Source organism: Bubalus bubalis, chromosome 10 (assembly GCF_019923935.1).
Source record: "Bubalus bubalis isolate 160015118507 breed Murrah chromosome 10, NDDB_SH_1, whole genome shotgun sequence".
In the NCBI taxonomy this organism is placed as follows: Eukaryota; Metazoa; Chordata; class Mammalia; order Artiodactyla; family Bovidae; genus Bubalus; species Bubalus bubalis.
Window position 1 is genome coordinate 1,787,240 of NC_059166.1, and position 15,453 is coordinate 1,802,692.

General features: G+C 47.2%; 1 protein-coding gene across 16 annotated transcripts in view; it reads right to left on the reverse strand.

Moving 5' to 3' along the window:
* Positions 1–15,453, reverse strand: part of AFDN (afadin, adherens junction formation factor) — a 114,415-nt gene that overhangs the window by 60,820 nt on the left and 38,142 nt on the right. For 12 of the 16 annotated variants that reach the window (XM_044923993.2, XM_044923992.2, XM_044923991.2 and 9 more), the window contains exons 4-8: positions 13,908–14,071; positions 11,471–11,631; positions 7,492–7,649; positions 2,156–2,267; positions 706–873 (exon numbers count right to left, since the gene is read on the reverse strand). In XM_044923993.2, coding sequence (XP_044779928.2) covers positions 706–873; positions 2,156–2,267; positions 7,492–7,649; positions 11,471–11,631; positions 13,908–14,071 — 763 coding nt within the window. The remainder of the gene's footprint in view (positions 1–705; positions 874–2,155; positions 2,268–7,491; positions 7,650–11,470; positions 11,632–13,907; positions 14,072–15,453) is intronic. The other 4 variants (XM_044923995.2, XM_044923989.2, XM_044923984.2 and 1 more) reach the window with 1 other exon arrangement.

Below are 15,453 nucleotides of genomic sequence, written 5' to 3' on the forward strand. Positions count from 1 at the left end.
ACACTTAGTCTGTTAGAAGGCCGATCCGATATACACTTAGTCTATTAGAAGGCTGACCCGAATGTACACTTGGTCTATTAGAAGGCTGACCCGGATATACACTTAGTCTATTAGAAGGCTGACCCGATATACAGAGTCTATTATCATTTAAAACTACGCACATACCCTTCCTCTTACGCGTGGACTTCTTGGATATACAGCTGACTTTACAGATATCGTTTAGGACATTCATACACTGAGCAACAGTGTAACACATACACGTTATCAAACACATACACGTAAATATCAAACACATACACATACACATCTGCCTCTAGAAAATCTGTCCTGAGAAAAGTATGTCTCAGTTTCCTGATTTTTAGTAGCCTAAGTATTTTACAAGGTTATTTTTGGAAAAAAATTTTTTAAAGGGAGTAGATCATTTAAACGTCTCAAAAACTCTCTGTATTCACTATTTAAGATTTTGTTTTTCAATATCCATTTTTGTGCATGTTAAGTTTATTCTTATGCACGAATATACATATCCTATGATCTTAAGAGTTTGTTTTTTAATAAATACCGTCTTATGATGGCTACTTTAAAAAAATAAATAAATAAATAAATAAATGGTCTTAAAAAAAAAATAAAAAGGATGTCAACCAAAAGAAAGTCTATCCGAGCAAGGTTCACCACAAAGCACAGCACGCCCAGCGTGGCCCTGCTCACCTGGGCTCAGCTCCACGAGGTAGGGCAGCTTCTCGGGGGGCAGGGTGGAGCCATAGGCCGACCCATCGGCTCTCTCCTTCCCCTGAAGGGGCTTCCCGTCCGTGTGCTTCTTACTTTTCTTTGGGATGTGGTCTGGCGGCCTCCTCTTCAACTGAAAGACTAAAATCCCTAGAATAGAAACTGTAAATTATCAACCGACTCAAGTGAATGTTGATGGACAGCTGATCGACCATCAGCTGCCCAAGGTTCATCAGGAAAATGCAATTTAACATCTCCCAGGGTGGCTCCAGTGGTAAAGAATCCACCTGCCAATACGGGAGATGCAGGAGACCTGGTGTGATCCCTGGGCTGGGACGATCCCCTGGAGGAGTAAACAGCAACACGCTCCAGTATTCTTCCTGGAGAATCCCAGGGACAGAGGAGCCTGGGGGACTGCAGTCCATAGGGGCGCAAAGCGTTGGACACAACTGAAGCAACTTAGCATCGCACACCATTGCCCAAGGCATAATTAAGACAAGCTCACGCAATTTAACTTTGTGTTCTTGAAAACTCTTGTAAGCAATTTCCCCAAAGCATTTTAAATTAACAATTATGCAAACACGTTATACGCTTGAAAAACAACATATTTCAGAATAAATGCTTCTATTGGCAAACAACCCTATGATCAATATGTCCATACACACATGTAGTTAACATAGGCACACATTAATACATATACACATATATTCTTAATTCAATTGTATTAAGTCACAATTAAGAGCAATTTGACTTTAATAAAGTTTAACTTTATACTGTCCAGAAAAAGTACAAAGCAAGTGTACGTTTGAAAGTACCAATCTACATTCAAATATGCCAGGGTTAACTGGCAGTAAGTTTTCACGTCTTTGTCAACACCAAGGCCCTCCACTGAGCAACAGCGAGCTTCAGAAGTGTTTCTGAAAGCAAGAAAACTGTTCTCTCGTCAAAAACGCACCTTTATGCCCTCACCGCTCTGAAATAATCAGGACAAATTGTCTGAGCGGTGGAAAGTCTGGATTCCTTATACAAAATGACTAGAGGATTAGACAGTATTCAGGGTTGAAGGTTATCTTCCCTATTACCACAAGCCTGTCCAAACGTCACCAGTCCGTCTGGTCAGCAGGGAAGGAACAAGGTGCCAACCCCTCACGAACTGACAAGGTGCTCTGGTCTGGCTTCTGCAGGACACAGTGGCCCTGCTGCTGCGTGACGGTCTGTGCCAGGCCTCCTGCCAGACCCACCTGGCACAGAGCAGCCTCAGGAAGAGGAGACCAGCTAGGAGCCGCCAGCAAGTCCAGTAAGGAGGCGGAAGACGGCCCAGCACACAGTCCTCAAGAGACACTGCCACGCACACCTGCCTCTTCCGGCAGGTTAGACCCAACCTATCACGTATCCCAGAGCTAATTCCTTAACAAATACAATCTCTCTTTACCTCTGTCACTCGGCCATTCCCTGAAGATCTGTAAAGGACACTCGTCATCATCAAGGATAACTTCTTTAGCACCTTTTTCATCAGAATGCTGGGCTCCAGGAGGAAGCATGACCTAAGAGGGAATAACAATTAACTGTGACTACACCCAAAAAGTGAATCAGCGGGTATTTAAAAGAATTTTTTGTTTTTGAGGAAATTAAAAAAAAAGTCACTGTAGAACTGAATTGTTCAAACACTATAAACAATCCTGAAAAACATGGACAAAAGTGAGGGAAAAGTTTCCAATAAAAACCTCAGCCAGCTGACCAGACTGCTGTTACTGGCCTGCCCTCTGTCCTGCCCTGAACGCTAGTTGGGTCTGCTCCCTGACACGCTCTGTTGGCAGGCTACCTGGGGTGCTCGACCTGTGAGGAGGCTCTTAAAGAAAGATGACTGCATCACCGCACACCCGCCGGCCCACAGCCTGCCTTCCACTGTCACACTGGTGTTAAGAAGGCAGTTTCATCTAACACGTCCTCTGCAGGAAAACCATCACAGAGCAGCAGCAGAAGAGACCAGCTTCCCTTTTTTTGTACAAAGTTCATCTTTAGGATTAAATTATAATTAGATAGTTTAGATGCAGTACACGCCTTTCACTGAACAAGGGCTTTAAGGCGCTGCACGCACAATGCTCACACGTCTGCAGCTCTGCATTACTTTTTATTCTATTCTAACGGCAAGCAGTTTCCTTAATCATTGGAAAAACCCCATGACAGAGAGAAAAAGAGCCAGTGACCAGGGCCCAGTCTCCAATGCCCTGCTGAGTTCCAGCCCATCTCTCAACACCAACCAACACACAACTACAGAAATCAAAGCCAGTCACTGGCACGTGGAGATTATTTTCAAACTCGAGTTAATTCACTAACGTTATAAGACATTATGCCCAATTACATCATATTTGCATATACCAAGTGGCTTGGACGTCTACAGAACCGTGTAACTTCTCTCTACACTGCTACAAATTACCCTAAAAAGACGTTTATTATTAATACGACACACCCCTACGCTTTAGTAACTGATATTTTCTCATAGTGTCTTGTACTAAACGTAGCATCCTGCCTGGGCTTGGAACGCATGCTGCTCCAGGGTCTGACCTGCACTTGTCTCTCCGGTCTCACACTCTGCCACGCAGCCTCAGAGAGCAAGTCCCTCGGAACTTCTCTGGATTCTCCACCAGGCCACAAAACCCCACGCTGCACTGCGCCTGTAACGCCCCTCCCAACTTCGGGGTCCAGCAAGCACCCCCTCTCACCCCTCGGCTCGGGGACAACTCCCCCAGAGAGCCTTCCCCGACCTCCGTGCTCGGCGCAGACCACATGCCTGTATTTCTCATTCTTGGCTTGTCTCCCTTTACTGTGAAGGCTTTTGAAGGCAGGTCTCAGCTTCGACCTAAAACAGTATCTAACACAGTTAGCACAGTACCTAACAAAGAAGCGGAACCTACCTATGCCCTGAATACCTCACTGAAGAGAGAACAGATGAGTGGACGAAGATGAAAGAGCTTCATATCACATGATCAGTGAGAGGGCAAGAAAGCAAAGGACTTCTATCTCAAGGATAAAAACAATTATCAACCCCTAACTCATTTTGCCTAAACTAGCAGGGAAAAAAAAAGAAAAAAATGCTCAAGAACACAGTATTTAGAACAAAAGCCCCAAACTATGCAACCCTCAAAAGAATCATCAAACTATTTGAAAGAGACGGTCAGAAAAAGCCCAAAGAAAGTATTTTATAACTTCATGCCTCTGACTAAGCTGCTCTTTTAATTTTCTCATTTTCATCAATAAAATCAGGCAGAAATTAAGGAAAGGAAAACACACATTATGAAGTCTACTACCACACAGTCTCTCAAATGCAGCTTCATGGAACGGAGAATCACTGAACAGACTTAGACACAGTACCGCTCCCCTGGCAGACACCTGGGCCTCCACGCCAAGAGTCAGGCAGCGGTGGCAGCCTCGGGGCCACAGCCTAGGAGGCCCAGGTGGAAAAGGGCCAGGCCTCTGTTCGGCAATGCAGACTATTCACACCACTGCTTTGCTGTTTTCATCCTCAGACACTTTTCATAGTGGTTATTAACTGGAAGTATGAGGAAAATGGACCCAGAAAACCCAAATCCCTCAGGTCTGGGAGACACACTAGTGTTATTTTTTTGACAACCTCTCTCTCTCCACTTCCTATTGCTTTTTGTACCTGATCCTCCGTCAGACCCTAAATCTCCCCATCTCCTGTCTTTCTGTCCTCTGCCGATGTCCTTCACGTCCCCTTTCACCCCTCCTGCTAACACTTCGCACCCTGGCCGTTCTCTGCAGGCTCCTCCCACAGCACTCTGGTCCATTCCCCCAAGCACCAGCCCAGCCCTTCTGTCTCAAGTCTCAGCTTTTGAACACTTCCATCTGCTTTGTCTCATTTATCTCAAGTTCTCTCATCTGCTTGGGCTGGTCTATCTTTCACTTTAAAGGCATTTTCCAGCATCTGTTGAGTCCGGGTCATCCTCTCACACTGACGGCGAGCCCAGGGAGAGCAGGTGGTTCTGGTGAGGGTGCCCGCTAGTGAGCCAGGATGTCCGCAGGTCAGAGTTCATACAGGCTGCTCCTCCCTGAGAGACAGCGCCGTCTGGAAGGAATTGCTCATCTTCTGGCTGTTGGGACTCGGGGCACAGCCTCCCTCCATCCTCCTGCTTGTGGTGAAGACCTTGCTATGCCAGGACCCCCAACCCCGCAGTGTGACCATGGCCTTCAGAAGGGGAGGTGACAGGACAGCCAGAACTGGGGAGGCTACTCCCTGAAACAACTCTCGGGACAGCTTGTCCTGAGACGGTTTTCAATGCTGCCCGGGGAGTGCTGGAGCCCCGTACTCCTGGGTCCTCTGGACTGGGACGCAGGCCCCTCTGCAGGTGGCTTCTCACCCAGCAAGTTACACACGCCTCCTTCAGGTCTTGCATTCATGTCTATGGCCACACCACCCTGAAAGTGCCTGGTCTCAGAAGATAAGCAGGGTCGGACCTGGTTAGTACTTGGATGGGAGGACTGTGTTCACAACTCTTGCCATCTCTTCTCTCGTGCCCTTTGTTCTTGTGCATTTACAAAGAGTTCTTTATTCCTTTATTGTCATCTCAATGGGATAAAAACATCTGTCTTCTCATCTATTTTCAGCTGAAAATTGGGCTTTACTCATAAAATTATAGATCTAGCAAATGGTTTTTCCAACAGAATATAAATTCTCAGCTTTATAACAAAAAGAAAAAGCCATAAAACTCAAGCAAGGCCTCTTATTTAACCCCTTCTGTAGCAACACTACCAGCACCGCTGAGAGCTCAGACCAAACAGCACTCAGCTCACAGCTTGAAAGACTGAACACTGCTAGGGTTCTGAGTCGTCTACACAGTCAGTGCAAACCCACCCACAATTCCAGCAGGTTTTATGTAGAAACTGATAAGCTGATTCTAAAACTTATGTGTAAATGCAAATAAGCTGGAATGACCAAGGCAATTTATTAAAGCAAAAGGAAAAAGTGCAATAGGGACTTTATATGATTTTAAAAGACTTACCATAATCTATAGTAATCAATATAGCTTGATGTTGGCAAAAAGATATAAGATATGTAAATGAAACACCAGATTCCAGAATTAGAACCAAAAATATATATGGCCAACTGATTTTCCACAAAGGTGCCAAAGCACAGAGGGAAAAAAGAAAGCCTTTGTAACAAATGGCATTGGGTCACCTGGGTGTCTGAACAGAAGCGACTCTAACCTCATACCACACACAGACATTACCTTGAAATGGAACATACAGCCCCAATCTAAGACCTAAAGCTATGACACTCCTAAAATAAAACACCGGTAAAAGTGTTCACAACTTTGGAGGAAGCAAATTCTCATATAGAATAAAATAAGTATAGAACGCTAAAACAGAATTACCAAGTTAGACTTTAACAATTTTAATCATTGAAAGATACCACTTTAAAAATGAAAAGGCAAGCCAAGCCACAGACTGGGAAAAAACATTCACAGCCTATGTATCACACGTAGGACTTAATATACACATAGATCATCAGGGAAATGTAAGATTTTTGAACAATGAGATACAACGACACACATCAGTATGACAGGTAAGATGACCGACCACACACACGCTGAGCAGGAGAGCAACGGGGCCTCTCGTCCACGCGAGGGGAGCTGCAAGTGGCGCGGCCACGCTGGGCACACACGCAAGTGCCTCCTGTGGGACTCAGCCCTCTCCTGAGTCTTTACTCAAGAAAAGAAGTACTTCGACGAGAAGACTTGCAACGTATGCTCACAGCAGTTTTACTGTAGGAGTTAAAAAATGAAAACTGGAAACAACACAAATTCCATCAACAGGTGACGGATGAACAAACCATGACACACCCACATAACGAAATACACAGGAGAAAGAGACACAAGGAAGCGTCTGCGGGGTCACTGTGCTGACTCGTCAAAACAGACAGTGCTGTGAGCTTTAATGTGTGTGATGTATCATGTGACGTATTGCACCTTAATTATTCCTGAAGAATCTTATGGGAGGAGGAACTAAGACTACCGCACTTTGATTATTTAACGATCAATTGCTAAGATGAAAGAAAGGAGGACACCTTTTAAAATCTACTTTCAATGAGATTCTGACAGAAATAAAGGTTAAAAAGAAGCTAATACCTACTTGGGACTGACTTAAAGCTGAAGGATTTACCAGAAAGTTTATCTTACAAGAGAAAAATCTGCTTGATTTTACTCAGTGTGACCAAATCAATTCTGAGGTATAAAATTTCAGTTATTTCTTGAGAACTTGGGTCAAAGACACAACCTTCATCTCCAAGAAATTATGGATGGCAACTAAGACTATCAACCAAATGTTGGTTAGTGACAAGCAGCAAACCAAGATTTATTTAAATGTTGAATTGTTATGTTAAGAAAACAATCACTAAAGCATATTTTACTGAAATAAAATTGTTACCTATATATTAGTATATATGCTAAATAAAAATTGGAAGGGTACGTGTTAAAATGTAAATAACGCTTATCCTTTGGTATTAGAACTACAGAGAATTTTTATCTTCTTCGATTTCTCTTTTTGTACTTAGTTTATAACAAACAGAAACACAAAGTACTTTCGTAATGGAGGGAGAATGTTGTCTTTTATACACACGCCCATGGTCTCAGTTTACCAGATTCTAACAATACAGCAGGGAGAAAGTCAGCCCATGTTCAACTCCCATGTAAAAGCACATCTGTCCACGTGAGTGCCACATCCGGGCCCGCGTGACCTGGGAGCACTCACACGGGCGATGCAGTAGTCCCTGGGGTTCTCTTTCTCCAGGCCGTACTTCTCCAAGGCTTCGGCCACAGCAAAGTCCGCAGGGTCTGTAGTGGACAGCAGGATCGTCTTGTAGGGAATATTTGGTTTTAAACTATCTGCATAAATTCTCAATGTTCCACCTGAAAAAAAAGTTTGACATCTTTAAGCACAACTTTTATTTTACTCCAACAACAGAGAGCAGTACACAAATTCCAGCCCCACTTCCTGTTAAACAACACACACGGCAGGGCCATGCTGGCCCAGTGACCCTTAGCCAGAGAGAACGAGAAACAGTTCTGTGTGGTAAGGCTGCGTGTGTCCTCTCCTCGAGCCCACGCTGCTTTCATATCTGCTCTCGGTAAAAGATGGAAAGGAGCGTCCTGAGCGCTGCCCCTCCTCCACCTGCTTTCCTACATCGTCACCTGCACCAAGCTAGACACCGACCTTCCCCAGTTCCTCGACTTCCTGACCAACAATCTGAAACTTATCCCTTCTACCTGTGAACTCATTTGGGAGGAAAAACTGTGAACTAGAGCAGAGCAATTTGGATACCCGGAGGTTTTCTTCTTTGTATGTTTCTCTTTAATGGACTCTTTTACATGTTGTATTATTGCTTTTTTGGTGTCATAATTTGCTTTCTACTTACAAGATTTTTAAGCCCTACAATTTTAAGTCTAGATGAAAGACTCCCACCTTTAAGTTAAAGACTGAGAGTAAAGATCTGTGCACCCGACGCAAACTCTAAACTTCTGTGACTCCCGCATCTGCTGAATTCTAATGCAGTTATTCTGGCTACTGAATGCTTCTTACACTCTTTGCACACAAGTCTGGTACACACTGCATCATGACAACCTGACAAGAATAAAATAATTCTGGTCTCCTAAGATAATCATCAAGTCCAAGCTAGCATTAGAATGCAGACCTGCTGACACAGGCCAGGAGGCAAGCTATCTACAGACTCACAGGGACGAACCCCTCCCCGACCCGGCTCAACAATAAGGACAGAGCCCGGACCGGTCACTGTCACAGGCTCTCAACAGCTTGTAAAGGGTAGAAATTAAGGGGAAAAAACAAGAAGGAGAAGTAAAAAATGTATATTTTTAAGAATGTGTCTGAACTTAAAGGACTGCTAGTTTAACACAAGTAGATACAGACCAATGTATGTGGACCCACAGTATCCACAAAAACCTACAAGAAACACAAAAACTCCAAAGAAGGAAACACAAGAATACCACTAAAGAAAATCAACAAAATACAAGGGAAGGAACAAAGAAACGAGCAAAGGAAAACTACGTACACTAGCAGAAAACAAGTAATAACATGGCAGTAAGTACACAGCTATTAGTAATTACTTCAAATGTCAACAGAGTAAACATTACAATAAAAAAACACAGGACGGCTGACTAGATAAAAAAAGAACCATCTACATGCTGCTTACAAGAAACTTCCTTCAGAGCTAAAGACACAAACCGACTGAAAGTGAGGGTTAGGGTTAGGGTTAGAAAAAGACAATCCATGCGAACAGACGACAAGAAAGTAGGGGCAGCAATAATGATAAAGGGATACAAATACAAGATGCTGATACACTCATGCACACGCATGTGCCTGTACGTGAACCCCTGACTGTATGAAGCTGATCTGAACAGGCGTGGGGAGAGGGCCTGACGGTAACACAACAGCACCAGGGAGCCTAACACCCAACTCATCCAGGGACAGGTCAACAGACAGACAAATGGATACCGTCTGATTTAAGAGGTTTTCACTGTAAAAGCATAATCCCACAGAATCAGCACAACAGAAACAGACATCTCCTTAATCTCTGAGGAGGGAGAGACAGGCGAGAAGCTAACATTTTAAAACTCCTGCTGGCAACTATAACCCGTCTATGTAAACACACGTCTAAAGCTGAGGGAGGATCGCTCCCCTACTGGGAAGATGTACAAAGCGTGGCCCACGGAGCAGAAGGACCAGGGCAGCACACGCGGCTCCCGAGGCTGTTCACAGGAGGCGGAAGTGGAAGGGCTAACCCCACGGGCATTCTGAAGTCACTGGCACTTGGGAGGCATCCGAGTGCTAGAAATACTCTCCAAGGTGCAGAGCCAGAGGCTGCTGCAAGTGACAGCTTCTGACCCGCTGTGAAGGGAGTGGAAGCGTGTGTGAGCTGCTCCTGAGAACCGGGGGGCCACCCTGAGGCTAAGAGGGCGGCAGAAGGACAGACTCTGCATTGCTCTCTTCCCACCCTGACATCACGCCAACCCCGCAGACACGGAGATTAAAGGGATACATTTCTCTAGGTTACTTATTAGACACACACCGACAGAACACTTCAACTTACTCTATTGAACCGTCTCAGTATTAACACAAACGGCTGTTGTACCAACACTCTGGTTCCTCAGGGTTTCCTGGAAGGTTGCACAGGTTCCCTGGACCGCAACCGTCCCTTGAGCCGACAAGCCCTCCTCTCCTGGATGCTTGCCGTTTCTCCTCCTCACCCTCCAGAGGTTTGTCCTGTTTCCTCTGTCTGCTCCTCAACAACAGCCTTAGTTCCAGGTCTGCATCACCTGCAGCAAGTCCGCTCCACGCCCAGGGACACCGCTGACTGGTTCTCGGTCACCAAGCTGGCACACGAGTGCATGCGGGCTTCCCCTGCAGACGTCCCCGGAGCCCGCAGAGCCCAGCCATCCCGCTGAAGACGCCGCCATCCTGAAGGGCCCCCTCCTCAGAGGACCCGCCAGGCGCCGGCCGCCTTCCTGCCTCCGCTGCGCTCGCCCCGCGTCCCCTGCTGCGGCCGCCGGCCACGACCCCGAGTCCGGCCTTCCAGGGCTGCTCCCGCCGCGGCCCTCACGCGGGCCCCTGCTCCGCTCTCAGCACCCGCCCGCACGGGAGGCGCGGGCTCCGCCGGGCGCTTTCTACTGGTGCGCCCCCAGCTCGCGCTGTTTCGACCGTTTTCCTAAACGTTTACATTTTTCCTTCCTCATCTTTGTGGTTCCTCTCTTCTTCCTCCTCCTTTTTCAATGCATGTATTTTTAAGTCATTTCACATCCCTGCTGGAGTAAGACAGGATGGGTCTCAAAAGCCCTCTATTAAATTATTTATAGAGTAAGAGTCGCTCAGGGCCCTAGTTTCTGAGTCACCGACACTACCATTCCCACGAAACACGTCCTGAAGACCCAGCTCGTACGGGCCCAGTCGCCACAGGAAGGGCCGGCAGCGCCGCCTCCGACGCGCCGCAGCGGGCCCGCGGGAGGCCAGGGCTGCCGACCCGCCGCGCGGGCGCTCAGGAGGGGCCGTCAGGGACACAGCCTGCTGACAGAGCCTTTCTGAAACAGACGATTATCCACTATTTCCTGACAAGCCAAACTACTGAGGACCTAACGTGTGACTTTACCACACTTATTCACACACGTCAGGCGCGTCCCTGGACGGCAGCGCTCCCGTCAAGCGCAGCAGCGGGCGCGGCGCGCGTCAGGCGCGTCACTCGACGGCAGCGCACGCGTCAGGGATGAGCGGGCGCGGCGCGCGTCACTAGACGGCAGCACTCGCGTCAAGCGCAGCAGCGGGCGTGGCCCGCGTCACTAGACGCCGCCGCACACCAGGGGCGTCGCTAGACCCCAGCACTCGCGTCAAGCGCAGCAGCGGGCGCGGCGCGCGTCAGGCGCGTCACTCGACGGCGCACGTCAGGCGCGTCACTGGACAGCAGCGCACGCGTCAGGGATGAGCTGGCGCGGCGCGCGTCACTAGACGGCAGCACTCGCGTCAAGCGCAGCAGCGGGCGTGGCCCGCGTCACTAGACGCCGCCGCACACCAGGGGCGTCGCTAGACCCCAGCACTCGCGTCAAGCGCAGCAGCGGGCGCGGCGCGCGCACGTCAGGGGCGTCACTAGACGGCCGCGCGCCTCATGCGCGTCCCTAGACGGCAGCACGCGCGTCAGGGATAAGCGGGCGCCGTGTGGGGCCCGTACCCGAGTCCGGCCGCCCGTCCGAGCTCCGGAACTCCTGCATCCTCCTCTCCAGCTTCTGCTGCCGCCGCCGCTTCATGACCACCTCAGGGTTGGAGATGGTTCGCGTAAAGCTGGTCTCGGGCATGTCTTTGTAGACCTCAGCGGCCAGGCGCGAATTCTCACTGTGGGGAGAGAGGGAGGAGCAAGACACAGCAGGTGTTACGTAGGAGACAGGCTCACCGCACTCACGGCGCGCGTCCTCCAGCCGCTCCCGAACCCTGAGCAGTTCTGCCCTGCCCTGGTCTAATTACGACAGATGAAGTTTCTCTCGGTACAAACTAAACCGCTGAACTAGGCAGAAACTCCTAATGAAAATTTTATAGTTGAGTTTACAGAACTTGAGTATTCATTAATAAAACTAAAAGAAAATACATTTCAGTTATTTCTACAAGGTTTCTCTATCTCAAAGAGATTAAATAAGTGATACAGCATTGCAACCACAAGAAATAAAGAACTGAATATGTTTTAGCAAAAATCTGTCTTCAAATTATGTATGCATGCTGAGTCGCTCACTCATGTCCAACTCTGCGACCCAGTAAGTCTTGAAGAACTCACACGGCGTGATTCTTTAACAACTGAAAGACTGAAAAAGGAAATAGCTCCCGAAGTCCCTACAGTGAGTCAAGTGTATAGAATGATGAATTGAAAACTAAATATTTAGGTAAGACTAATACACTTGGGGAGAAGGCGATGGCAGCCCACTCCAGCGTTCTTGCCTGGAAAATCCCATGGACGGAGGAGCCTGGTGGGCTGCAGTCCACGGGGTCAGTAAGAGTCAGACACGACTGAGCGACTTCACTTTCACTTTTCACTTTCCTGCATTGGAGAAGGAAATGACAACCCACTCCAGTGTTCTTGCCTGGAGAATCCCAGGGACGGGGGAGCCTGGTGGGCTGCCGTCTATGGGGTCGCATGGAGTCGGACACGACTGAAGCGACTTAGCAGTAGCAGCAATACACTTGACTAAATTTTGATAAATATACTTTAAAGATGTCATAAAAATCATAAAATAATTTCATTAAATCAGTTAAGCTCTGAATCTATCAAGTTGAACTTAACTCATTTTAAGTAGCTTACTTTCTTAACACAAGTAATTGATCATCCTGTACACTAAATTAACAGAATGACTATAGCCTAAGTTTTAAACTCTGCTCTTCCTTGACATTTTTCATATGTGAGCAACCTTTGTGTACAAGTTCTTCCTCTTGCATAAATACACTGAGTAGAGCCTTACTATGTAATATACTATACTCAAGAGTTCACGCTCATCACACAGGCATCTCTGCCTAACAGATTAAGATCTAAACCCACTCTGATGCAACCCACAGCAGGCTCCAACCCCACTCTAAAGTAAACATCCTTCACTGACAAATGGGCAACATCCTCAAGACACATGGACACTTAGAAGCAATCAAAATATGGTAAAAGACTAAAGACGTTGCTGCAGCAAAAGCGCATAAACGGTTCACAAGCGTGCAGAGAAACGGCCATGTTAATGGTAAAGCAAGCTGCACTGACTGGCGCTCACACACACCGCAGGGACCAGACACTGCTCTGATAGACTCGGCAGTCCTAAGGGAGGCATGAGGGGCCCGCGGGCTGGAGACCCTTGTCTGGCAACACAAGCCTGCCACAGTGTCTCTGAGCCATTCTTCCGGAATATTTCCTAAGGAAATATTCAAACAAGTCCTCAAAACTAGAAACAAGGACATTCGCTGGAGTGGATGCAGTCAACACCAAGACGAGGCGGTGGCCCTGGAAAAAGCACTTGATGATGGAATGAACTGACTGAGCTGAACACCAATGAGGCTACAGGGAGGCCAGGAGATGCCCTGAAGAGCAGAGGCCAGGTTCTCCTCATGCCTCCCTTCTGTCACCCCCTCAGCTCCGAGATCAGAGGTGCAAGTCCCTTCAGACAGGTGAGCACACCTGTGCGGGGGCCGGAGCACAGGAAGGAGAGGGGCTGGGTGGGCCCGATGGCGCCTCTGAGCTGAGATGGGGACGCCAGCTTTTCTCACCAGTCTTGCCAACCTGCCATCAGGTGTTAAGTGTATCTGAGGTGTCTGAGAAACCAGTGCTGCCTTAAGGACTGGAACAGCAGCGAGGAAGAGAAGGCAGGCAGGGGTGATGAGAATCTGCCCCATGGTTCACCGGGAAAGGCAGCCCCGTTCGCGGGTTCCCCACGCCAAGATGAGCAAGCACCGCAGACTGGCAGCGTCAGCAACACGTGCTGCTCGGCAGACGCCCGGCTCCCCTCGGCACGCAGAGCCAGGGCACGCTGGCCACTGAGATGCAGTCACCCCTCCCCCGTTTATCTGCGAGTTTAAGGAGGCCTGCTGTGTTAAAAACATTTGGCTTAGAACACAAAGAAACAGGAATACTTCCGCAATTAACTTACATGTCATCCCCAGGGAAAGGTCTGTCATCTTTATCAGACGCCTGTCTCACTGCCTCTTTTTCTCTCTTCTTTTTTTCCTTCTTTTCCTTCTTTGAGAGAGTTCTCTTGAAGTTCTGGATAACACCTTCTTTTTCCTGCTTTTCAGGTCCATTACTTTGAGCCTTCTGATAAAAGCAACATTATCACTCCACCACTATGACACAGAATCACACAGAGTCATCTATGGGGATCTAACCGCATCTTACACGCTACAGCCGAAAACAGCCATTGGGGCAGGGAAGGCCTGGGATGAGAGATGGGCTTTGTCTCGACTGTGCCAACAGGTACGTGAGTGTACTGATCCACACTTACACGCTCAAGATCTCATTTCACCGAGTGACAATTTCACCTAAATTCAAACTGATAACCAAGGAAGCAAGCGCACAAGACAACCCAAACCCAGTAAGAAAACTGGGGTGGGAATCATACCAGCTTATTTATCATTTTTAATAAATAAAAATCCAAATAATTAGTAACTTAAATGAATGGAACCTAATGGAAATACAGAAATAACCATTTGAAACATTATCTACTTTACAGATTTCCTTTAACGTCAGAAATGTCAAGAATAGCCCTAAAAAATTGGCTTTTATGCAGCAAAGTTTTAAGTATTGTGTTTATGCAAAAACTTCTAATTTGTTTTCCACATCTTTTTTTTTTTTTTTTTTTTTTTTTTTGCTTATTCCTAATTTATACCATGACCTGCCTGCAGAAGACACAGAAACAAATTATTTTTTATATGACTTAATAGGCTGGCTGGTAAAGAATCAAAAAAAATAAATGATTATTTTATGGGGAAAGAAAACTGCCTTCAGCTGTGCCAGCGAGCACCTCCGTCTCCGTGCAAGCTGCCTGGGCCCCGTCCAGTCGTCCCGACCCTAAGAAGGGCTCTACTACACACTGAGCAGGACCCGGGCCCCACCAAAAGGCAACCAGCTGAAATCACGTGCTTAGTCGCTCAGTCATGTCTGACTCTTTTCGACTCCATGGACTGTAGCCAGCCAGGCTCCTCTGGCAGAAAAAAGTTATCCATTCTTATTTCGTATGTGTTTACCACAAAGGTGACAAGTCCCGGGAGCACAGCTGTGTGTCTGGATTTTCCACATGGGACGCTGACGTCACAGACGCTGAAAACTGCTGCCAGAAGCAAACAGCGGCCCTTTCCCCAGATCTACTGGGAAAATTAAATGCAAGACTTTTCTCAAAATACCCTTAACCTCTGCCTTTGCTATCATTTGTCAACACTATATTCTAGCCTATAAGAGGCCACCCGACTCGAAACAGATTTATAATCATTTTAAAGCTATACCTGTATTTCATAAAGCTCTATCTGTATTTCTTTTCCACATGAAAAGAAGCGGCACAGGAATTCCAGGTGTCCTACTAGCTGAGAAAGTTTTAGACTCACTCTATTACAGCATCCACAGAAACTCAAGGAAGTTTACGAGAAAGGTCTTAAACATGCCTTACTATTAAGCTGTATCTGAAAGTTCACAGATAAATAGGT